At 49.5% G+C, this 25,307-nt stretch overlaps 1 protein-coding gene across 1 annotated transcript in view; it reads right to left on the bottom strand.

Moving 5' to 3' along the window:
* PCM1 (pericentriolar material 1) overlaps positions 1-25,307 on the bottom strand; it is a 1,078,029-nt gene that overhangs the window by 613,327 nt on the left and 439,395 nt on the right. The window contains 1 exon segment of the mRNA XM_029604912.1: positions 18,570-18,715. Coding sequence (XP_029460772.1) covers positions 18,570-18,715 — 146 coding nt within the window.

Genomic DNA, 25,307 nt, shown 5'->3' on the forward strand with positions numbered 1-25,307 from the left:
CCTCCCGAGCCTGGACATCCAGGTGGTAGAATTTGGAGAAGGTGTGGATGGAGGACCATGTCGCCGCCCTGCAAATCTCGGCGGATGACAGCATTCTGGTTTCTGCCCAGGACACTGACTGGGCTCTAGTAGAATGGGCCTTGACCTGTGAAGTCAGTGGCTTGCCTGCTTCTACATAGGCTGCCTTGCTGACTTCCTTGATCCAGCGGGCTATGGTTGCCCGCGAGGCCGCTTTCCCCTTGTCTCTTCCCGCTGTGAAGGATGAATAGGTGGTCCGTTTTTCATACAGGTTCCAACATTTCCAGGTACCTGGATAGGAGTCTGCCGATGTTGAGGTGGTGTAGACTAAGAGCCTCTTCTGAATTCTTCAACTCATCCGGCGATGGTGGCGAGATGGTTTGGTTAAGATGGAAGTGTGACACCACTTTGGGAAGGAACGAAGGGACCGTGCATAGCTGGATGGTTCCCGGGGTGAGCCTGAGGAATGGCTCTCGGCAGGACAGTGTTTGTAGTTCCGAAATGCGGCGGGCTGAACAAACTGCCAGCAGGAATGCTGTCTTTAAAGTTAACAGGGGGAGGGACAGACCTCTGCGGAGCCTGAAGGAGGCTCCTCCTAGGAAATCCAAGATCAGGTTGAGATTCCAAAGAGGTACTGACCACTTTAGTGGTGGGCGGATGTGTTTGACTCCTTTCAGGAAGCGTGAAACTCCAGGTGAGAAGCTATGCTGTCGCCCTTGCTCTTGGAGCCATAGCATGACAATGCAGGCCATCTGTACCTTGATGGAGTTGAGGGACAGACCCTTCTGTAGCCCATTCTGCAGGAATTCCAGGATCACGGGAACTTTAATTGAGCGTGGTATGATGTCGTGGTCTTCGCACCAGTCTTCGAAAACTCGCCAAATCCTTGCGTGCTCGGAGTAGGGTAGTCTATTACAGCCCCCAAGTATCCGCTCTTTCTCAGGTAAGCCCTCTCAATGGCCAGGCCGTATGTAAGAGAGAATTGAGCTGGATCCTCGAGGAGGATCGGCCCTTGTTGGAGCAGATCTCTGCTAGTAGTCTTCTCATGTCTACGTACCACGGTCTTCTTGGCCAGTCCGGGGCCACCAGAAGTACTAGTCCCCTGTGAAGCTGTGTCTTGTGAATGATTGCGCCCAATAGGGGCCACGGCGGGAAGGCGTATAACAGAGTCCCCTGTGGCCAGGTCTGTACCAGGGCATCGATCCCCTGGGACTGAGGTTCCCGCCTGCGGATGAAGTACCTGGGTACTTGGGCGTTGGACCGGTTTGCCAGAAGGTCCATGTCTGGTGTGCCCCACCGGTTCACTATCATTTGGAACGCTGCGGGTGACAGCTTCCATTCTCCTGGGTCTAGACCTTCTCTGCTGAGGTACTGATGTTGTCTTTCCCAGCGATGTGGACGGCTGAGATCTCCTGGAGATTTACTTCCGCCCACGACATTGGAGGGTCGATTTCCAGAGACACCTGTTGGCTTCTGGTTCCCCCCTGACGGTTGACGTACGCCACTATCGTGGCGTTCTCAGACATTACTCTGACCGCTTTGTCTCGGAGTCTGTGATCAAATCGCAAGCAGGCTAGTCTGACCGCCCGTGCTTCTAGACGGTTGATGTTCCATCCAGACTCTTCTGTGTTCCACTGCCCTTGGGCGGTTAACTCCTCGCAGTGTGCTCCCCAACCTCGTAGGCTGGCGTCTGTGGTGAGCAGGGTCCAGGTTGGTGAAGATAGCCTTGCCCCCTGGTTCAGGTGGCTGTCCTGCAGCCACCACCATAACTGGGTCCGGACCCTGCCCAGAAGTGATAGATGAACGGCGTAGTTCTGAGACAGTGGATTCCATCGTGAATGTAGGAGTCTCATGTCAGCTTGCACCCATGGCACTACTTCCAGTGTGGATGCCATCAGACCGAGGACTTGTAGCTAATCCCATGCTGTGGGGTGAGGTATGCTCAGCAGGATTTGTAACCAGTTCCTCAGTTTTGATCTCCTTGTGGGAGTCAGGCTAACCTAGTCTTCTTTGGTGTCGAATCGGACTCCTAGATATTCTAGTGACTGTGTGGGCTGCAAACAACTTTTGTTTGTGTTGACCACCCATCCGAGGCTCTCCAGTAGAGTTTTGACACTGTTGGTTGCTTGGTGGCTTTCCTCTGGGGATTTCGCCCTGATCAGCCAATCGTCTAGGTAAGGGTGTACGAGAATTCCTTCCTTCCTCAGTGTTGCCGCTACCACCACTATGATCTCGGTGAACGTCCGGGGTACTGTGGCTAACCCGAAGGATAGTGCCCGGAACTGGTAGTGACGGTCCATGATTTTGAAGCGTAAGAAGCGCCAATGTTCCTGATGAATTGGGATGTGAAGGTAGGCCTCCCAAAGATCCACGGATGTGAGAAACTCTCCCGTTTGTATCGCCCTTATTACGGAGCGTAGGGTTGAGGACTTCAGGCCCATCCTGGACTTCAACGTCCCCTCTTTCTTAGTGACGATAAAATTAATGGAATAATGCCCAGTATTTCTTTCTTGTGGAGGCACTGGGGTTATGACCTTGAGGGCTAGTAGTCTGGTCAGTGCCACCCTCTTGGAGAGGTCGTGACAGGGGGATTCCATGAACTTGTCCGGAGGGGTTTGTAGGAAATCCACGTAGTACCCCTCTCGAATGATGGCTAGGACCCACTTGTCAGGAAGTTATCTCGACCCATCTGTGGTAGAATAGCGCTAGTCTGCCCCCTATGGCTTCTTCCCTTGGACGGGTCGGCTGAATCTCATTGTGGGGTGTGACTGGGGCCCGGATTGGAGCTGGTTCCCCTCTTCTTGTGCTTGTTCCGAAAGGACTGGTTCCTGCCTGTAGGGTGGGGCGCTTGATAGTTGCTTCTGTATGGGTTGAAGCGTTGTGAACCTCTGCCCCTAGAGGCCCGGGGGAAGGGTCGCTGGTTTCACTTATTCCTGTGCTCCGGTAGGCGCGGCAATGGGGACTCGCCCCATTTGTTGGCCAGTTTCTCTAGTTCGCTGCCAAACAGAAGGGATCCTTTAAAGAGCATCCTTGTGAGACGCATTTTGGCAGATGCGTCGGCCGACCAGCTTCGGAGCCAGAGTTGTCTCCTGGCAGCTACAGCTGAAGACACTCCTCTGGCCGCTGTGAGCACCAGATCAGAGGCTGCGTCTGCAAGGAATGATACTGAGGGTTCCATGGCCTCCCCAGGGGTGTTGCTCCTGGTCTGAGACAGGCAGGCACGGCTCACTACGGTGCAGCAGGCCGCTATTTGTAGAGACAAAGCGGCGACATCAAAAGACTGTTTAAAGATGGATTCCAGACGCCAGTCATGAGCATCTTTGAACGCTGCTCCTCCCTCCACTGGGATAGTAGTGCGCTTCGAGACCGCGCAGACCATGGAATCCACTTTTGGGCATGTCAGGTGGTCTTTGGCCGCCGGATCCAGGGGGTACATGGCTGCCATAGCTTGTCCCCCTTTGAATGTGGACTCTGGAGCACTCCATTCCAGGTCAATTAGCTGCTGGACGGCTTGTAAGAGAGGGAAATGGTGAGAGGTCTGACGGAGTCCCTCTAGCAGGGGATTCGTATTAGGCTCCACTGAAGCACTTTCGCCCGGGATAGCGAGCTCCTTCAGGCTGTGGGTGACCAGGTCTTGGAGCTCGTCCTTGGTGAAGAAGCGTCTCATGGTTCGGTGAGGCTCTGGCCCCGGGGAGAGTTCCCCCTCTTCTAGGGGCTCTGCTTCCTCTTCAGAGTTGTCCATGTCCCCATAGGTGGGGCTTCTGGGTGGTGGAAACATTTGTCTAGGCCTAGCGTGGCCTGAGGGATAAAGTTCTTCTGGTGGAGGCTGTGGCTGTTTAGCCGGAGGCTCCGTCTGCATGTAGAAGAAGGTGTGTAGCCCTTTGAAGAATTCCACCCATGAGATAGACGCTGGGTCCAAGCTAAGGGGCTTTGAATCCCTGGAGGTCCCTGTCTGAGGGGGTGTCCCGCTGGAATTTGTTAGGTCCGGGGTACTCACTGAGGAGCTAGTACTCGACCCTGAGTGGGAATGGCCCTGGACCGGATCTCCCAGGGCCTCCTCGCACTGAACGCACAGGGCATTTGCCTCTTCGCTTTGTGCGGCTCTGATATGGCTTGCTGGGCAGAGGCCTTGAGCTCCGTTTCCGGTGGTGCCATGGCTATAGGCATGTAAACCCTTATGCGCTCCGGCGCGTCTAAGATGTGCATGCGGGTTGTGCGCCCAAGTCGCAGATATGCGCTCAACCAGATAGGCGCGCGAAGCACGTACATCTTATGCGCACATGGCCCTTGTGCGTGTAACTTTATGTGCACATATATTTTGTGCGCCTAGCTGGCCTTGTGCGCCCAGATCGAAATGGCGGACAGAGTGGCGAATAGGGCCAATATGGCGACGGCGACCACGCGGGCAATATGGCGACAAATTCGGAGGGACCTCCACATAGGAAACCTCTTGGAACTAACCGGGGCCTGGCCCTGCTAGGGCAGATCAACCCGGCGGCACTGGTCCCAGCCGGCGACCTGTGCGACTCCTCGAACCTCTAAGACCAGAGTCTATGCTGAAGATGTCTACCTTACCTTGTCTTCGGCGCTTCCCGGTTTTGTTCCGGGCGGTCTCTGGCTGTGGGGGGAGAGGGCAATACCTTCACCGCCGCACTCGAGGGTGCACCCGCTGCCTCTCAGCCGCGCCCGAGATCGGAGGCTAGGTCCTCGCCGTGATTCGGCCGCAGGACCGAGGCTCACCTCCGAGGGACCACGGAAATCACCTCGGGAATTCTCAACTGGGGGAGGGTATCACCGCAGGAGAGCGGGGCTAGTCTTCATAGGTAGGTTTTCTTCCAAATTTGGGTTTTCTCTGTTGAATTTGTTCTAAAGCTGTGAGAGTGTGCATAGTCCCTAACTGCTTTGGAGACGGAAAATACTAGAGAGCTGCACTTCCTGCAGGGGTATATGTACTAGGGGCTGACGTCAGATTGAAATCTGATCAGTCTCCAACTGCTATCAGGAGTACACTATACCCATTGGTCCTGAGTCCATCTGCTATACGCTAGGAAAGACATTGTTTTTCCTGAGATGAGCTGCTATTACCGTCAGACATTTTGTGAACACTATGGGGGCTGCAACTAACCCAACTTGAAGGATTTTCTACTGCAATGTAGAGATTGCTTACCTGATAATCTCCTTTTCCTTAGTGTATGCAGATGGACTCAGAACAAGTGGGTATAGTGTGCTCGTGCTAGCAGTTGGAGACGGATCTGACGTCAGCACGGGTACATATACCCCCACAGGAAGTGAAGCAACTTAGTAATCTTCCTTGCAAAAGCTGTTATGGATATATGTGTACTGACCGATCAAGTAATTAATGAAACAGGATTCCCCTGACCGATTGATAGTAGCTGGAGACCGCCAGCGTTCCCAACCGGAAGGCGTCGACACCTGGTAGAGTGGACGCTCTCGTGTAAGAAATGACATGCCTTACCTGGAATTGATGAAACCCATGTATACCGGCAGCCGGGCGGGATGGTGAGTCCATCTGCATACACTAAGGAAAAGGAGATTATCAGGTAAGTAATCTCTACATTTCCTAGCGTGTAGCAGATGGACTCAGAACAAGTGGGATGTACAAAAGCTACTCCCGAACTGGGTGGGAGGCTGCCTGAGGACCGCGTAGGACTGCCCTCACAAATGCTGTGTCCTCCCTGGCCTGGACATCCAGACGGTAAAATCTGGAGAAGGTATGGAGGGAGGACCACGTCGCCACCTTACATATCTCCGCGGGCGACAGCATCCTAGATTCTGCCCAAGAGGTCGCCTGTGCGCTGGTGGAATGAGCCTTGACCTGCAGAGGCGGTGACTTCCCGGACTCTACGTAGGCTGCTCTGATAACTTCTTTGATCCAGCAGGCGTGAGGCCGCTTCCCCTTGTTTCTTCCCGCTGTGCTTCTGTCATTTCCAGGTATCTGGGCAGCAATCTGCCGATGTCGAGATGGCGTAGCAAACGCCCTTCTTCCGACTTCTTCAAACCCGCCGTGGTCGGCAAGGATATGGTTTGGTTGAGGTGAAATTGTGAGACTATTTTAGGTAAGAAGGAGGGAACCGTGCGAAGATGGATAGCCTCTGAAGTGAGCCTGAGAAAGGGATCACGGCAGGATAACGCTTGTAGCTCCGAGATGCGGCGTGCTGAACACACAGCCAGCAAGAACACCATCTTCAAAGTTAGTGAACGGAGAGACAGGCCCCGGAGGGGTCTGAAGGTGGATCCCGCGAGGAAATCAAAAACTATGTTGAGGTTCCACAGGGGCACTGGCCACTTCAGTGGCGGACGAATGTACTTGACTCCTTTCAGGAAGCGGGAAACATCTGGGTGCGTGGCAATAGTTTTGCCATCCCTCCTAGGACCGTAGCAAGATGGCGCAGCCACCTGAACCTTGATGGAGCTTAGGGAGAGACCCTTCTGAAGCCCATCCTGCAGGAAATCCAGAACAATAGGGATTGTGGTTGCTTGTGGATTGGTGCCATGAGTGTCGCACCAGGCTTCAAATACTCTCCAGATCCTTATGTAGGTGAGGGATGTGGAAAACTTGCGGGCTCAGAGGAGTGTATCTATCACCGGCTCTGAGTAACCTCTTTTCTTCAGTCTAGCCCTCTCAATGGCCAGACCGTAAGAGAGAATTGAGCTGGATCCTCGTGGAGGATGGGACCTTGACGTAGCAGGTCCCTGAGAGGAGGCAGGGGAAGGGGCTCCCCTGTCAGTAGTCTTCTCATGTCCGCGTACCAGGGTCTTCTTGGCCAGTCTGGTGCCACTAGAAGAACTAGGCCTCTGTGCCTCTGAATCTTGTGTATAAGGGCGCCCAGCAGGGGCCACGGAGGAAAGGCGTATAGCAGGGTCCCTGGAGGCCATGGCTGAACCAGGGCGTCGATCCCGTGAGAGAACGGATCCTGCTTGCGGCTGAAGTAACTGGGTACTTGAGCATTGGACCTGTCCGCCAGTAGGTCCATGTCCGGAGTCCCCCACTGATCCACAATCATCTGGAAGGCTGTGGGGGACAGTTGCCATTCTCCCAGATTTAGGCTTTCCCTGCTGAGGAAGTCTGCCGTGGTGTTGTCCCTTCCGGCAATGTGGACGGCAGAGATGTCCTGGAGATTCGCCTCTGCCCAAGCCATCAGCGGGGCTATCTCTAGGGACACCTGTTGGCTTCTGGTTCCGCCCTGTTGGTTGATGTATGCCACCGTGGTGGCGTTGTCGGACATCACTCTGACTGCTCTGTTCCGCAGTCTGTGAGCAAATCGCAGGCAGGCTAACCGGACTGCCCGTGCCTCTAGGCGGTTGATGTTCCACCCCAACTCTTCTCTGTTCCACCGCCCTTGGGCAGTGAACTCTTCGCAGTGTACTCCCCATCCACTCAGGCTGGCATCTGTGGTGAGCAGGGTCCACGTGGGGAAGGACATCTTCGACCCCCTGCTCGTGTGGTCAGACTGCAACCACCACCTTAGCTGGGTCCGCACTCTGGCGGGTAGAGGTAGATGCACAGAGTAATTCCGGAAGCGTGGGCTCCATCGAGAGAGGAGGGTGCGTTGCAGTGGTCTCATATGGGCCCGCGCCCATGGTACCACTTCCAGGGTGGATGCCATAAGACCGAGAACCTGCAGGTAATCCCAAGCTATGGGCCGGCTGGCTCCCATCAAGGACCGTAGACGAGTCTGGAGCTTTAAACCTTCTCTTGGAGGTTAGGCTGACTTTGTCTGCCTGGGTGTCGAACCGGACTCCCAGGTATTCCAGTGATTGGGAAGGCTGTAGGCAACTCTTGTTTAGGTTGACTACCCATCCCAGGCTTTCCAGAAGGGAGATCACTCTGTTGGTTGCCCGATGGCTCTCCTCTCGTGATTTCGCCCTGATCAGCCAATCGTCTAGGTAGGGATGGACAAGGATTCATTCCCGTCTGAGCGCCGCTGCTACCACTACGATCACCTTGGTGAAGGTCTGCGGCGCCGTGGCTAACCCGAAGGGCAAAGCCCGGAATTGGAAGAGTCATCCCAGAACCTTGAAGCGTAGGTAGCGCTGATGATCCCGATGGATCGGGATATGCAGGTAGGCTTCTGACAAGTCTAAGGCCGTGAGGAATTCCCCTGGCTGTACTGCGGTCTTGACTGAGCGCAGAGTTTCCATGCGAAACCTCGGGACCTTTAAGTATCGGTTGACTGACTTGAGGTCCAAGACGGGTCGAAAAGTGCCCTCTTTCTTGGGTACCATGAAATAAATGGAATAGTGCCAAGAATCCATTTCCCAGGCAGGTACTGGGATTATGGTTTTCAAGGACATGAGCCTCGCCAGGGTAGCTTCCAATGCCGCCTTTTTGTGGATTGGACACGGAGATTCCACAAACCTGTCCGGAGGGATGTGATGGAAGTCCAGATAATACCCCTCTCGGATGATGGCGAGGACCCACTGGTCCGATGTAATCTCGACCCATCTGGGGTAGAAGAGGGTTAACCTGCCCCCTATGGCTTCGTCCCCCGGATGGATCGGCTCATTCTCATTGTGACGTGCGGCCGGGACCTGAACCAGAGCCGGCTCCCCTCTTGTGCTGCTTGGTCCGAAAGGAACAGGGTTTGTTTCAGGATGGCGTCCAGGCGTCGGTCATGAACCTCCTTGAGGGCCGCCCCCCCCTCCACTGGAATGGTAGTGCGCTTGACCACAGCGCTAACTATGGCGTCCACCTTGGGGCACGCCAGCATATCCTTGATTGCCGGATCCAGGGGGTACATGCCAGACAGAGCCCGACCCCCTTTGAATGAGGCCTCCGGCGCATTCCACTCCAAATCGATCAGCTGTTGTGCCGCTTGCAGGAAGGGGAAATGGCGGGCCGTCGGACGAAGACCCTCCAGCAGGGGGTTCTGAATGGATGCCTCCGTGGATGCCTCCGTGGTACTGGGGCCTGGAATAGCCAACTCCGTCAGGCACTGAGAAACCAGGTCGGAGAGATCTTCCTTGGGGAAGAACCGCTGCATAGTTCGATATGACTCTATCCCCGAGGGAAGTTCCCCCTCCTCGGGGAGTCCGGACTCGTCCTCCGAGACATCAGGATCCGCATGAGCCGGACTGCCCGGAGGCGGGTGCCCGCGGGTAAGGGCGAGAGGGTCCGGGGGCAGGGGCAGCCGGGGCAGCAGGGCCTGGACGGGAAGCCGACTGCATCTGTACAAAGGCGTGGATCCCCTTAAATAAGTCCACCCTGGAAATGGAAGCGGTCTCTAGTCATCGGGATACCAGGTCCCCCGGGATTCCTGGCTGTTCGAGCCGGCCCGCTAGATCCGGGGTGGCCCCTGGGGAACTGTCGGTAAACCTCGGTTGAGACTGGTCCTGGCCCAAGGCTCCCACGGCCTCCTCACATTGGGCACAAAGGGAGTCTGCCTCCTCGCTCTGTGTGGCTCTAAGATGGCATGCTGAGCACAGGCCAAGAGCTTTTACGCCGGAATCAGGAGGTGCCGCCTCTGGAGACGCCGGGGCGTTTAAGTGTTCCATCGCGTCTTGGGAATGCAGGGCGCCTAGTGGTTAGAGCAGTGGACTGTGAACCAGGAGACCAAGGTTCAAGTCCTGCTGTTGCTCCTTGTGACCTTGGGCAAGTCACTTTACCCTACATTGCCTCAGGTACAAAAACTTAGATTGTAAGCCCTCTGGGGATAGAGAAATACCTATAGTACCTGAATGTAAACCGGTGTGATGTCTCAATTGAGATGAATGTCGGTATATAAAAATAATAAATAAATAAATAAATAAATTATGCAATACGCTGCCAATAATATGCGCTCAATAATATGCAATATGTGCTCAATAATATGCGTTCAGCAATATGCGCTCAATAATATGCGCTCAATAATATGCGCTCAGCAATATACGCTGAAGACTATGCGCTTAACGATAGCTCAATAGCGTACGCTTAGCAAAGCTGCGTTGTGAGCCTATCAACAGGCGCCTATCCTTGTGCGCACAATACCTGAACCAGGCAGACAAATGGCGACCTCCACGGCGTGCCGCATGCAGGCAACGCCGCCGATCCTCGTACCTCGGAGACCAAAAAGTAAAAGATGTATGTCTTACCTGATCTTCGGCGCTTCTCGGCTGTAACCCGGGCGGTCTCCGGCTGTGGTGGGAGAGGGGAAATACCTTCACCGCTGTGCTCGAGGAAGTGCACCCGCTACCTCTAAGCCACCGAACTCGTCTCGCTCGGGGCTAAGTCCTCGCCGGGACCGAGGCGCCTCTCAGCCACGCCCAAGCCCTTCTCGCTCAGGGGCTAGATCCCTGCTGTGGTTCGGCCACCGGACCGAGGCGTAGACCTCCAAGGGATCGCGGAAATCACCTCGGGAAACTCAACTGGGGGAGGGACCCGAGGGTATCACCGCAGGAGTGCGGGGCTCGTCGTCTTCTTAGAAATTTAGAAATTAGAAAGTAGAATTGGAAAACACGCTCAGCGAGCGTGCAGGCGCTCCAAACAGCTTTGGAGACGGAAATTACTAAGTTGCTTCACTTCCTGTGGGGGTATATGTACCCGTGCTGACGTCAGATCCGTCTCCAACTGCTAGCACGAGCACACTATACCCACTTGTTCTGAGTCCATCTGCTAAACGCTAGGAAAATGTTATTCCTCTAGTGTGAACCTCAACTACTTTCAAAGAAACTTGTGAATTGGTATATGCATGTAAGCATCCTTTAGGTCCAAGCCAATCTCCAATCTCTAGAAATAGAAGGATGGAAACTAGTACATTTATCTTAAATGTTTTCCTTTTGAGACACATGTTAAATTCCCTTAGGAACTATCTTGAATAAAATCCTTTCACCATTTCTGAAAGAGAAAAGTACTATTGCTTGCAATGAGAGAAAGGCATTCAAGCCTTTTCTGAGCAATACTAGCTGGTCCAGCAAATAGTAATGGCAAAAGAAATTGTAAATTTAAACAGTAACAGCTGAAGATGATTTTGAGAACCCAGTTGTCTACTGATGAGTTTCCATAAAGAATGAAAATAACTGAAGCCTTCCCCCACTGGAAGACTCAGGAACTTGACATTTTTTGGTAAAGGGAAATCAAAAATCTGTGCTGGGCCTCCGACAAGGCTATTGAGATAGCAGAGTTGCTTAGCAGCAACAGGTGTTCTCCCAGGACAGCAGGATGTTAGTCCTCACATATGGGTGACATCATCAGATGGAGCCCTGTCATGGAATACTTTTGTCAAAGTTTCTAGAACTTTGACTGGCACACTGAGCATGCCCAGCATGCCACTAACCCTGTGGCCACACGGGGTCCCCCCTTTCAGTCTTGTTTGTAGCAAAAAGTACGAGCGAAAAATAAAATAAGAAAACAGTATCGAACCGAACCCCGCGGGGTGGTGGGTGGGTGGGTTTCGTGAGGACTATCATCCTGCTGTCCTGGGAGAGCACCTGTTACAGGTAAGCAACTCTGCTTTCTCCCAGGACAAGCAGGTTGATAGTCCTCACATATGGGTGAATAGCAAGCTACAGGTTGACTCACAATGAGCAGGCCAAGCAGCACACAACATGTGCAACAGGCACAACTGGGGTGCTGTTGGCAATGATGAGTCAGCCTGAAATTCACAGCGGGTCGAAGTAGAACGAGTTGGATCTCTAGACTGGGAATAAGTTCCGTAGGACAGATTGGCCAAAGACGGAGTCTTGTCATCCAGCCTTGCCAAGACAGTAGTGGGCTGCGAAGGTGTGGAGAGAGCTCCATGTCGCAGCCTTGCAGATGTCTGCAATTGGTACTGAATGGTAGTGTGCTACTGACGTTGCCATGGCCCTGAATGAGTGCGCCTTCACTCATCCCTGAAGTGGAAGCCCTGCTTGCTGGTAGCAGAATTCAATGCAGTCTGCCAACCAGTTGGAGAGAGTTTGCTTGCCCACTGCAACTCCATGTTTGTTTTTGGCAAAAGAAACAAAGAGTTGGGTGGACTTTCTGTGGACTTGGTACGGTCTAAGTAAAATGCAAGTGCACGCTTACAGTCCAAGGTGTGCTGAGCTCGTTCACCCGGGTGAGTGTAAGGCCTTGGAAAGAAAGTGGGCAAGACAATGGACTGATTTAAGTAGAAATTAGTTACCACCTTAGGAAGGAATTTAAGGTGGGTGCTGAGAACCACCCAGTCATGGAGGAACCTTATATAGGGCGAGTATGTTACAAGGGCCTGAGAATCACTTACCCTGTGAGCAGATGTGATGGCTACTAGGAAAATTACTTTCCATGTAAGATATCTGAGTTCACAGGAGTGCAGGGGCTCAAAAGGAGAATGCATGAGCCGTGCATGTACAACATTAAGGTCCCATGCCATGAACGGTGGACGTAAAGAAGGATTAAGCTGTAGTAAGCCTCTCATGAAGCGACCCACTAGTGTTTGAGCCGTTATCGGGGCATTCCCTATTCCTTGATGGTACACAGAGATGGCACTGAGGTGTACTCATATGGAGGAAGTCTGGAGACTAGATTCAGAGAGGTGCCAGAGATAGTCTAAGAGTTTCGGTGTGGGGCAGGATAAGGAATCAAAGCCCTTCTGTGTGCATCACAAGGTAAACCTCTTCCACTTAGAGCGGTAAGACCTCGGTGTAGAAGGCTTTCGTGAAGCTACGAGGGCTTGAGAGACGCTACTAGAAAGATGAGGGACTGTATCAACCTTTCAACATCTAGGCCATCAGAGACAGGGTCTGGAGGTTCAGGTGGCGTAACTTGCCGTGATTCTGTGTTATGAGGTCGGGTGCCGTGCCCAGGTGAATGGGTTTCTGGACAGAGAGGTCGAGAAGTATGGGAAAACCAGACTTGGAGTGGCCAATACAGGGCTATGAGTATTATTGAGCCTCAGTCTCGGTTTTGTTGTAGCTTCACGAGAGTCTTGCTTATTAGCGGAATCGGAGGGTACGCATATAGTAGACCTGTGTTCCAGGGGCGGGCGAAGGCATCCATGGTTGGTGCTCTTCGGTCCCTGTGCAGGGAGTAGAAGCGATGCACTCTGCGGTTCTGATAGGATGCAAAGAGGTAAATATTTGGCTGACCCCACCAGTTGAAAATTGTGCTCGCAACAGAGGGATCCAGAGACCACTCGTGGGGCTGGAAACGTCGGCTGAGGCAGTCTGCTACTACATTTTGTGTGCCTGCCAGATAACAGGCTCGCAGTAGTATCAAGTGCGTCAGGGCCCAGACCCAAATCTGCACCACCTCTTGGCAGAGCAGGTAAGAGCCTGTGCCCCCCTGTTTGTTCAGGTACCACATTGCAACTTGGTTGTCTGTTTGAATCAAGACTACCTTCTTCGAGAGGCAGTGCATGAATGCATAAAGGGCTTACTGCATCGCTCGAAGCTCTAGGAAGTTGATCTGATAGGATGCTTCCGCTTTTGTCCAAGTCCCTTGGGTTTGAAGGCCTTTGACATGGACTCCCCAACCTAGATTGGAAGCGTCCATGGTTAAGGTCATCTGAGGAGCTGGTTGCTGGAAGGGAAGACCTGTTTGTAAGTTGGCCTTGTGAGTCCACCAGGCAAGGGACAGACGAAGCTGGCTGGTTATGTGGACAAGGGATGAAAGTGGCTGAGTAGCTTGGTGCCACAGATTTTAGAGTCCATTGTGTCACTCTCATGGCTAGGCATGCCATTGGGGTGACATGGACTGTTGACGCAATATGGCCAAGCAACGTGAGTAATTGGCGAGTAGAGGCCGTTTGACAATGGTGGATAGAGCTGGCGAGGTTGGACAGCGTGGTTGCACAGTCATCGGGTAAGAATCCCTTGGCCACTGTGGGGTTCAGTTCTGTTCCTATGAAGGAGAGACTGTGTCAAGTGGGATTTCGGGAAGCTGATCAGAATCCCCAGTGAGTGCAGCAGACGTATGGTGAGACAGAGAGTCAAGGACTCCTTGCCTGGACTGGCTTTTTATGAGCCAGTCGTATAGATATGAAAAGACATGGACGCTTTTGCGGCATAACTGTGCCGCCACAACTGCCAGGCACTATGTGAACACTCGGGGCACAGAGGATAGGCCGAATGGCAGTACCTTGTATTGACAGTGTCTGTGACCCACCACAAATCGCAGGTATTTGCGATGAGGAGGGAAGATTACAATATGGTGGTATGCGTCCTGAAGGTCCAGAGAACAGAGCCAATCCCCTTGTTGTAGCAGAGGGGTTTCATTATTTCCTTCACTTTGTCTCCAAACAAGTTTATCTTCTGAAAATAGTGCATCTGATAATTATTCATAAACATCCTCCCATAACCCAGAAGCCCTGAGCCATGCTAGTCTTCTTGTTGCAATGGCTATGGGCTGATCTTGATGTTTATCAAATTGAGTTATGTACTGATCTAGTCATATGTTTTGTGCATTTTTCAGACTCTTGCAAAAAGGCATTGAAGTTTGACTAATCCTAATGAGCAGGCTGTTAAGTAGTTTCCTTTTTCTTTTGAAATGTTGTACATGAACTATATTATCTGAAATTGTCGTGCTACAATTCTGGATTGTAGAGTCACCACTTGCTACATTTTCCTACCAGTGGAATCTAGTAATTTTGATTTGGAAGCATTCTAAAGCAAGTCTTCAACTTCTTTGCCCTCTTCCTTGCTGATTCCACTATATTGGAGTTGCTGCACTTTTGAGTTAAACTGGGAAACCTTGTACTCTGTATTTCAAATCATGCTTTTGGCTATAAGACCATCAGAGAGAAGGTTTATCAGATCTTTATAAGTCATGCAAAGCATCATGTATCAGAGCTTCGTTTCAGAGACTGAATACATTTCAAGACACACAGAAACTTAATTGTTGGTAATTTTCCTACGGATTAAAAAGAATAAATCATTCGTCTTTTGCAAAAAGGCCAGATAAGGCATGTCTTCTAATGAAGTATAACCTCTGGCCTGCTTGAGTGATGCATCAGAAAGAAACTTCGGAAACTGTTACAGTGACTGTACGTGAAGAGTGTCACAGGAACTTAAGGAATCCTTCGAATCGGAAGGGATCACATGAGATTGTACTTGAGGTTTATCCATCTGAAGAAAAATAAGTGGAGAACTAGCCTTCTGCTGTTTCAGATATGGTGTAATTGATGACCAAGTCTAAAGTCCTGCAGCCAATCGATGCAGAATAAATTCAGAAATGTGAGCTGAAGTTGTAGGATTGTCATCCATATAGGATTTGATAAACAGCATAATTTCCGTGCAAAGGAATAACATTCTAGAATTGGAGGTAGTGGAATTTTGCCGTGTCCTTCATGAAAAATCTGACTTTGATAGTAAGATCTGTGCTATATGTGATGCTGGCAAATAAATAACCTGTGCCGAGAATCTTTATCGGTGCCAATGGCTTTTTGCACCATGGATGCCAAGAGATCTCTCAGACCGCACACAAAATCTGTGCCAATCCACTGGTACTGAGAGGACGTAAAGGCACCATGCTCTGTACTAAAGTCTCAGCATGGAGCTTCTTTTATGATGCCATAATTGATGGAGATTTTCAATGCCTCTTCTGTGAATGATGGTTAGGAGAGCTCTTTCCTCTATCCTTTAAGGAAGACTCTCTCAAGCTTGATTTTCTTTTAACAGAAGAAGATGAAAGCTTGTATTTGAGCTTCATCTCTCTATATGTGTTAGCCCAAGGTGATATTTTCCCACAAGGGCAGCAAACAGACGGGTCATGGTTAGGTCCCAGGTACCTCAAACGTCTTTGCAGTTGCAACTCGCCATTTTATCACAGCATTTAGAGAAAAGCCTGAATAGTGTGTTTACCTGATCTACAAAATATTTCTGACATTGTGAAGCTGAAAGAAAAAAAAAATTCAGATTTTTCTTTTTTTTTTTAAACTAAATAAGCCACTAACTAGAAAAAAAATGAAATTAAATGGAAATTTCTTCAGAATAAACCTCAAAAAGAAAATCGCAGCAGCAGTCAGGAAAGCAAATATAGTCTGCTCACAAGGCAGGTAAGAAAGACTAAGGAGGGCACGCAGTGCCAGCATTATGGAACATATTCAGAAGGGTTTGTGTTTTGCTTTTTTGAGCTAAGAGAGTAATCACCCCTCGATGTTGTTAGATGACATTTGTGAGGCTGTATTGTTCCTAATTTTCAACAGAGAAGATAGACAAAGAAATATCCTCCTTCACTGAGAAGAGTCTATATAAGAAAAACAAGTAGAGAAAGCGAGTGAAGTAGAGAGACAACCTGCTAGCCAGCAACAAACAACGAAACAGACTAACAGCCACAGAAAAGCCCCACATTAGTCTTCAGGTGAAAGCAGTAATTATGAAACAAATCAATAATAAATTCGTAAATGAAGTTTTTCAGGAAACAAACAGATTTGTATTCATTTACCAGTTTACAGGAACTAAAGGCATGCAGTGTACATACACTTATTTATTAAAAAGAAAAAATGCAATTTTCTAGCTGCATGGGAAACCTAAGAAGAAAGAAAAATTCATCTAAACACCAAATCACATGCCTTTCAATTTTTACTATATTATTTCACTTCTCTCCTTCATAGAAACAGGAAGGCAGTAATAGACCATATGGTCTATCTGTTACGGGCGCGTCCGCCACGCCGCTGACGGGCCGAGGGTTTGGAGGCCCTCGGGTACTTATCGTAGGCGCGAGGAGCACGGCCGTCTCTAGAGCAGGTGGTGTGAGCCCTTGGGCCACGGCGAGAGCTAGGGAGGAGCCCAGCCACACCGTGGGAGGTGAGCCGGTGCAGGCATGGTGAGCCAGACGGGTACTGAAGCTGGGGTTAAGGAGCGGAGTCTGACCCTCAGCCGGACCTGCATGCCCATGACAACCAGCAATGCAATGTTGGTTGATGAACGGTCCTCCGACTGTTCCAAGCCCTTTTGGACCTGCCGCTGGGTAACGGCAAAGGGCGGCAGGCCGGACAGAGGACGAAGGCAGACAGAGTCCTTAGTACACGGACGACATCTTAGACGAAGGCTAGTGCAGACATCAGAGGCAAGGGCCGGTGCAGAGACATCAGAAGCAAGGGCTGGTGCAGAGACATCAGAAGCAAGGACTGGTGGCAGAGACATCAGAGATGAGGGCTGGAAGGGAGACATGGGCACGGTCCCTCAGGGCGCACTACTCAGCCCACTCGCGGGACTGAGTCGTGGACCACCCTGTCCCATACGCGCCCTACACAGCCCAGGAAGGCTGGTCGCGGACCACGCTGAGAACAGGAGAGCGCAGGGAAGATTCAGGCGAGAAGGAACTCCGATGCAGGGACCAATGACATCCGAAGCCCCATCGGCTGGCAGGAAGGGAGCTCCAGAGCACAGGGACGAATCCCCCTGTTGGCCACTCCGGGGCCCAACAGGACAGAAGGCTCAGGAGCCAGATGAAGACATAGGGCAGAACAACCGGAACTGGATCAGGAACTGGATCAGGAGCAGACATCGGGTAACACAGGATTGACATCAAGGCAACTTCAGAGACAGATCAGGACAGGGAGCCATCAAAACGGGGACGACCACGGAGGACCTGGATCAGCAGACAGGACACAGCAATGTGTAAGGCTAATCCGAAGGCAAGTAGCAAGTGAAATGAGAGTCCTTTTATACTGCAGGATGTAGGAAACTCCCTGGGAGGAGTTTGCCAGGACCGCCCCTTGCTGGCCCTATAACTGAGGTGGAGAGCTGCGGGCCGGCCCCTAGGGAGAAGGGCGTGGCCAACCAGGAAGTCCAAACGCAGCCAAGCAAGCCACAGGCAGGCCTTAGGAACAGCTAGGCCTCCCAGGCCCTGGAACAAGTCCTGGATGGTGCACAGGCGAGGCCCTGGCTTCGGAGCGGCCTCCGGAGGGAAGGTAAGATACCTCCTGTAGCGCAGCAACAGGGGGGATCATAACACTATCTAGTCTGCCCAACCGCCCAGCTAATTTAGCTTTACAATTCCCATCACTCTCTCAGAGATCCCTTGTATTTATCCCAAACCTTTATGAATTCAGACACCATTTTTGTCTCCACCTCCACTGGGATGCCATTCCATGTATTCACTACTCTCTCCATAATGAAAATTTACTAAGATCACTCTGGAGCCCCCCCATTCACCCTCATCCTAAAGCCTCCTTCCTATTCAAAAAGGCTCACCTTCTCAGCATGGAAACTTTTGAGATTTTTAAATGTCTATCATATTACCCTAACCCGCCTTTCCTCTAGGGTATACACTTTGATCTTATACAAATTATTGGTCATGTTCAAACAATGCTTTCTAGAACTTAGTAGTATAAGATTTCTAAAAATACTAAGACCGAAAATTTTACTTGGTCTCAATTATACAAATTAAATATAGTAAAGTAAATGAAAGCAGAAAAAAAAACCAAACAAAAAAAACCCCACAAATGGCCAATCCTGTCTGCCCAGCAAGATTTTTAGGATTGTACCTGCTTCTCTGTGCAGATTACCACAGCACTTATTTAAAGGAAGAGATGAACACATGAATTGCAATGGCTGGCAATTAATTGGAAATGACCAGTAATATTGTACAAAGTTGAGATAACATTATGCTCTCCCCCTGCCTCATCATATTTTATATTTACATAACATACCTTTGAACATTGTTCTGTTGCCATGAGAGCTGAGTGTAACACTGATTTAACTGATGCATTATAAAGTGTACTTGCGGAGATCCCACATTACTAGGCATCACACTGTAGGGACTTGTAAGAAGATTCTGTAGTAAACAGGAAAGGGTCTATGATAGCAAGAAAAAAGGTTAAATTACAAAACACTTGAAACAAACTACTTACTAAAGAATTTTCTATAGATACCAAAAAAAACAAACTTGCAACCAAGCATTAGGGCTGTAGTTACTGAAAAACCAACAGACTTGAGATGCAGCCATCAGCCTAGTCTTCTGTGTTTAACTGAATAAAACAGTGATACCCCTGCAAAAGAGCACTTCAATATATTCAAGTTTTGAAGTCTACTATGCTTATCTGCTGCTTTCAATCTCAAAAACCCCTGGTATGAAAACTCTTAAAGTTTCAATTTCTAACAATGGCTTTTTGGCAGTGTTACAAACTGCCCCTTGGGAGACCACAGTTCAATTCTGGAACCTGAATTCTGCACCTCGTGTCAGGGCAGCATTCATAAGCCCATAGGGAAGTCTAGGTGTGTGCATTTTATGGGGAAGGGAAGTGTAAAATGCAACACCTACTAGCATGATTAGGGGCACAAGTGTACCAGGTTTCAGAATATGTTATGGTCTTTGGCTGAGGACTATCAATGAGATGGACAAGGCTAGATAAAATGTATGGGAAGTGGGTTTATATTCACACAAAAATAGAAAATTCCAGTTAGTTGAGCATGATGATTCATGATCTCAGAACCCAATTGGTGTCAACTAAGCTGAAAGGTAAAAAGAGTGGTAGGAAACTGCGCAGATCCATAAACAGAAATAAGGCAAATTGATATAAAATAAAAAGGTTACTATAAAGCAAAATTGCTTACCTTGTAATAGGTTGTTATCCCAGGACAGCAGGATGTAGTCCTCACATATGGGTGACATGAGTAATGGAGCCCTATACGGAAAAACTACTGTCAAAGTTTCTAGAAACTTTTGACTGGCACAGTGTGCCCACTGAGCATGCTCAGCATGCCATGATATTCCTGGCCACAGGGGTCTCACTTCAGTCTTTTTTGTAGTGTTTAAAAGTCCACCTCAGAGCCAAAAATAAAATAATAAAATGTATCGGACCCAACTCCGCAGGGTTGCGGGTGGGTTTCGTGAGGACTACATCCTGCTGTCCTGGGATAACACCTATTACAAGGTAAGCAATTTTGCTGTATCCCAGGACAAGTAGGATGCTAGTCCTCACATATGGGTGATTAGCAAGCTACAGGCTGAGTCATCCTTGTATTGGACCAACAGTGTACAGCTTGTGCAACAGGCACAACAACTGGTGTACTGTTGGGGAAAAATGAGGCAGCCTGAAATCACGAAAGGTGGGATGCGGAAGGAGTTGGATTAGGCTGGAAAAAAGTTCTTTAAGACAGATTGTCCATAGGCTGAATCTTGTCGTCCTTCCTTGTCGAGACAGTAGTGGACCGCAAAGGTGTGAAGAGAACTCCATGTTGCTGCTTTACATATGTCAAGGATTGGCACTGAACGATAGTGTGCTACTGAGGTTGACATTGCCCTTACTCGTCCTTGGAGAGGAAGGCCTGCTTTTTCATAACAAAACTGTATGCAATCTGCTAACCAGTTGGATAGAGTATGCTTACCCACTGCTTTACCTGGTTTGTTTGGATCATAAGATACAAAGTGTTGATTGGATTTCCTGTGGACTGCAGTGTGGTCTAAGTAAAATGCTAGTGCACGTTTACAATCCAAGGTATGTAAGGACCTTTCACCTTGGTGAGTGAGGTTTTGGGAAGAATGTGGGTAAAACTATGGATTAATTCAAGTGGAATTCCGTGACTACCTTGGGAAGGAATTTTGGATGTGTACGGAGAAGCATCTGTCATGTAGGACTTTTGTATAGGGTGCGTACGTGACAAGTGCTTGTAACTCACTAACCCTTCTAGCCGATGTAATGGCTATGAGGAAGATAGTTTTCCATTTGAGAAATTTGAGATCGCAGGAATCTATGGGTTCGAAAGGAGAACGCATGAGTCTTGTTAAAACCAGATTCAGGTCCCATTCTGTGACTGGTGGTCTAATTGGTGGTTTAAGGTGCGTTAAACCTCTCATAAATCTACTGACGAAAGGTTGCGTTGAAATAGGTGCATCTCCCATCTTGTTATGGTAAGCTGAGATTGCACTTAAATGCACTCGTACAGATGAAATCTGAAGACCAGAGTCTGACAGATGGCATAAATAGTCTAATAGGGAAGTTGTAGAGCAGGAGAAAGGATCAATACTCTTTTGCCTGCACCACAAAGTAAACCTTTTCCATTTCGAAGAGTAGTTCTTTCGTGTTGAAGGTTTATGTGAAGCTAAAAGCACTTGAGATACATTGGATGAAAGATTGAGTGGTTGTAAGATCAAGCTTTCAACATCCATGCTGTCAGGGTTAGGGACTGAAGGTTGGGATGGCGCAACCGTCATGGATCCTGAGTTATGAGAGTGGGGGCTACTCGCAGACGAATTGGATCCCTGACTGAGATCTAGAAGTGTGGGAAACCATAATTGTTGAGGCCAATATGGGGCTATGAGGATCATGGAGCCCTTGTCCTGTTGTAGCTTCACTAGAGTTTTGGTTATGAGCGGTATCGGAGGATACCGTATAGAAGGCCTGATTTCCAAGGGCGAGCAAAGGCGTCCTTGGCTGGCTGGTTTTTCTGTTTGTGTAGAGAACTGAATTTGTCCACTTTGTGATTCAGATGAGACGCAAAGAGGTCTATAGATGGTTGTCCCCAACGTAGAAATATCTTGGTCGTTACTAGGGGGTCAAGAGACCACTCGTGAGGTTGGAAGTGATGACTGAGGCAATCTGCCACTACGTTGTGAATGCCTGCCAGATAAGTGGCTCGGAGAAACATTGAGTGTGTTAGGGCCCAGTCCCAAATCTGTGCAGCTTCTTGACAAAGGAGATATGAGCCCGTACCTCCCTGTTTGTTGATGTACCACATGGCAACTGTGTTGTCTGTTTGTATGAGAACAGTCTTGTGTGAAAGGCAGTCCTTAAACGCATGTAGCACATAACTTATAGCTCGAAGCTCTAGGAAGTTTATCTGAAAAGTTGCTTCAAGCTTCGTCCAAATACCTTGGGTCTGGAGAAGGCCAATGTGTGCTCCCCAGCCTGAGGTGGATGCATCTGTAGTTAATGTCACTTGCACAATTGGTTGTTGGAAAGGTAGGCCCTTGAGCAAGTTGTCCATGTTTGTCCACCAGAGGAGTGAGGAGTGTAGTTCTTGAGTTACTCGGATAGGGAAAGACATTGGTTAAATGGCTTGTATCCATTGACTTTTGAGCGTCCATTGAGTGAGTCTTATAGCTAATTTGGCCATAGGAGTGACTTGGACTGTGGAGGCCATGTGACCCAAGAGGGTGAGACATTGATGTGCTGTTATCTGCGTGCGTGCTCGAAGAGAGCCAGTTAACGAGGCTAGTGTCTGTGCACAGTCCTTTGGTAGGAAGGCTTTTGCTGTTATGGTGTTTAACTCTGCTCCGATGAACTATAACCTGTGAGACGGTGTAAAGTGGGATTTCTGGTAGTTGATGAGGAATTCCAAGGAATGGAGAAGATTTATTGTGAGCTGGAGAGAATTGAGAGCTCCTTGGTGTGTTTGACTCCTGATGAGCCAATAGTCTACATAAGGAAACACGTGCACGCCCTGCTTGTGCAAGTGAGCCACTGCCCTTGCTAGACACTTTGTGAACACTCGAGGTGCTGAGGCAAGGCCAAATAGTAGTACCCTGTATTGGAAATGTTGAGTACCCACGAGGAATCGTAGATACTTGCGATGAGGAGGGAATATGGGAATGTGAACGTAAGCGTCTTGAAGATCCAGAGAACAGAGCCAATCTCCCTTTTGAAGTAGAGGTAACACGGTGTCTAGAGAAACCATCCTGAATTTTTCTTTTCTCGGAAATTTGTTGAGATTTCTGAGGTCTAGGATTGGACGTAGGCCTCCTGTTTTCTTTGGAATGAGGAAATAACGGGAGTAGAATCCTCTGCCCTGCTGAGGCCGGGGAACTGGTTCCCGGCCCTGCTCTCAGAAGAATAGATAATTCTGTTTGTAGAATTGTGGATTGGTCTTTTATTGTCCAAAACAAAGTGGGAGGAGTGTCGTTTGGTATAGTGAGAAAATCCAAGTGGTACCCCTGAGATGTGATGGAAAGTACCCACTGGTCTGTGGTTATGAATGACCAATTGTGATGGAAGAATGTGATCCGACCACCCACTGGTATGTGAGGTGCCGGATTGGTAGAAAGGCTTCTGTTCCCTGGAATCACTTCAAAACCCTGATGTGGATGCTGTCTGTGGAGAGGGGTGTAGTCTGGTTGTTCTTGACTGTCTAGGTTGTGACCTTTGAGGTGGTCTAGATGAACGCCCACATGTAGGAGGAGGATAATATCTTCTCGGCCTGTAGTTAAGGACGCTTAGGCTCTTTCCTTGGGAGTCTCTTTGATGATTGAGACACTTGAGGTATAGATGACAATTGTTTTAGAGTTCTGAATGTTCTTTCAACAGAGAAACTGCTTCTTTATTGCCAAATAAGTTCTCCCCTACACAAGGAGATCTGCTAATTTGTCTTGTATTTCGGGTCTTAGGTCAGATGCCTTTAGCCCGGCCCATTGTCGAGCCACTGATACCACTGGGCCAACATCCTGGATGCAGTTTCAAATGAGTCGTATGCTGCACGAACCTCATGTATGCCTACTTCTAGGCCTTTATGAATGATGGTTGAAAAGGATTCTTGAAGTTGCTGGGGGAGATCCTCAGAGTTCCTGTATTTGTTTCCATAGTTTTTCGCTGGTATTGAGTCATATACAATTGGTAGGCAGCAATCCTGGATACCAACATAGAACCTTGAAACATTTTTCTACCAAGGTTGTCTAGGAACCCTATTATCTTTGCCTGGTGGGGTTGAAGAGTGAGTTTTTTACTCTCTTTGATTTTTCTGCGCTGACTCAACTACCACTGATTGGTGAGGTAATTGAGTCTTTTGAAACCCCGGGATGTGTTGGACCAAGTATGTTGCATCTATTCTTTTGTTGACTGGAGGGATGGAGCAGGGATGTTCCCATAACCTGTGCAATAACTCTACCAGTACTTCATGGACTGGAACTGCCAAAACTTCCTTGGGTGGGTCCACAAATTGCAGCACTTCTAATATCTTTTGTCTGGAATCATCCTCAGTGTGTAATTGGAAAGGGATGGTGTCTGCCATCTCCTTGACAAAGTTGGAGAATGAAAGATCCTCCGGAGGAGAATGTCTTCTCTCTTCTGGAGGTGATGGTTCAGAGAGGACTTCTTCTGAGGATGTGTCCATATCTGTATCCTGTCAAGTGTCCGGTGTATGAGGATGAAGTGGTGTAGAAGGTGTGTACTCCCTTGACCTCGATGGATATTCCAACGGTTTAGATGGAAGTAATGGTGATATTGGGTGAATGAGGGCGTGTAATCCCCGATGGACCAGGGGATTGGCTCTGAGGGTGGAAGTTCCCTTGGAATATCCTCTTCAGTGGGTGGTGGTATGTTGGTTCTGGAGATATTATCAGAATGGCACTGATAATAATGTCTAGTTTTGCCAAAATTGGTTGCAAAGACAGACAAATCAGGCATTGGCATCGATGGTATCGAGGGCGGTGGCACTAGTGGCATCGGCGATGGCATCGAATGAATAGTCGACGGTATCGGCAGGTTTATTGGGAGCTAGCATCGGTGATGTCGACGGTATCGGCAAGTTCATGGGAACCGGCATCGACGGCAATCGGTGGTGTGGATGGTTTTGGCAATGGCCTCGATGGCTGAGGTGGCATTGCACAGAGGAGCGCATCGTGTACTGCCTGGCGTATATAGTCGTCCAGTTCCACCCACATAGCTGGTGAGACCAGAGCAGCTATGGGGGAGGCAGTGAAGGCGATTCCCGTACTTCCCCAGAGCCCTGAAGAAGTACGGTTCCCGGCACCGGTATCGGTGGGGATTGCCTCGGCTTAGAAGGCCTCGGTGATGCGTCGTCTCTCCGAGGTTTCTTAGGTTGCGACCCAGGAACCCTCGATGGATCACAGGGTATCGGGTCGATGTCCGGATCGTGTGGCCTCCGATGCCGATGTTTTTGCTTACTTTCGGCGGGTCTTTTCGATGATCGATACAGACCTGAACGAAGACATATATGGGGTTGGCGATGCTCTATCTCCTGCCTCATCGGGTGCTCGCTTTTTTAGCATGACTTTGCGAATCGCTTCAGCCAGAGACGATTGTGTGGATGTTGACATGGAAGGCACCAAGACCCAACACACATTCTAAGTGCGGGTCTGTAATGGACATATTACGGCAGCAGATTGGGCATTTTTTTGAAACCTGAGGCCATAGTTAAGTCGGACAGTCGTCAACGACTTGAAGGCCAAAAAAGGACGGTACAGAGCCGGCAAAACGGTTAGAAAAAACTTACCGTGATGGTATACATGGGAGACCCCTACGGTTGTAAGGTGTTTCCTAAGTTTTTATAAACTTTTTTTATGAGGTAAAATTTTCCTCAGAGGACTCCTAATACCCGCGAGGCTAATGGCTCCGCAGAAAAAAGAAGACTGAAGGGAGATCCCCGTGGCCAGGAATATCATGGCATGCTGAGCATGCTCAGTGGGCACACTGTGCCAGTCAAAAGTTTCTAGA

Source organism: Rhinatrema bivittatum, chromosome 1 (genome assembly GCF_901001135.1).
Source record: "Rhinatrema bivittatum chromosome 1, aRhiBiv1.1, whole genome shotgun sequence".
In the NCBI taxonomy this organism is placed as follows: domain Eukaryota; kingdom Metazoa; phylum Chordata; class Amphibia; order Gymnophiona; family Rhinatrematidae; genus Rhinatrema; species Rhinatrema bivittatum.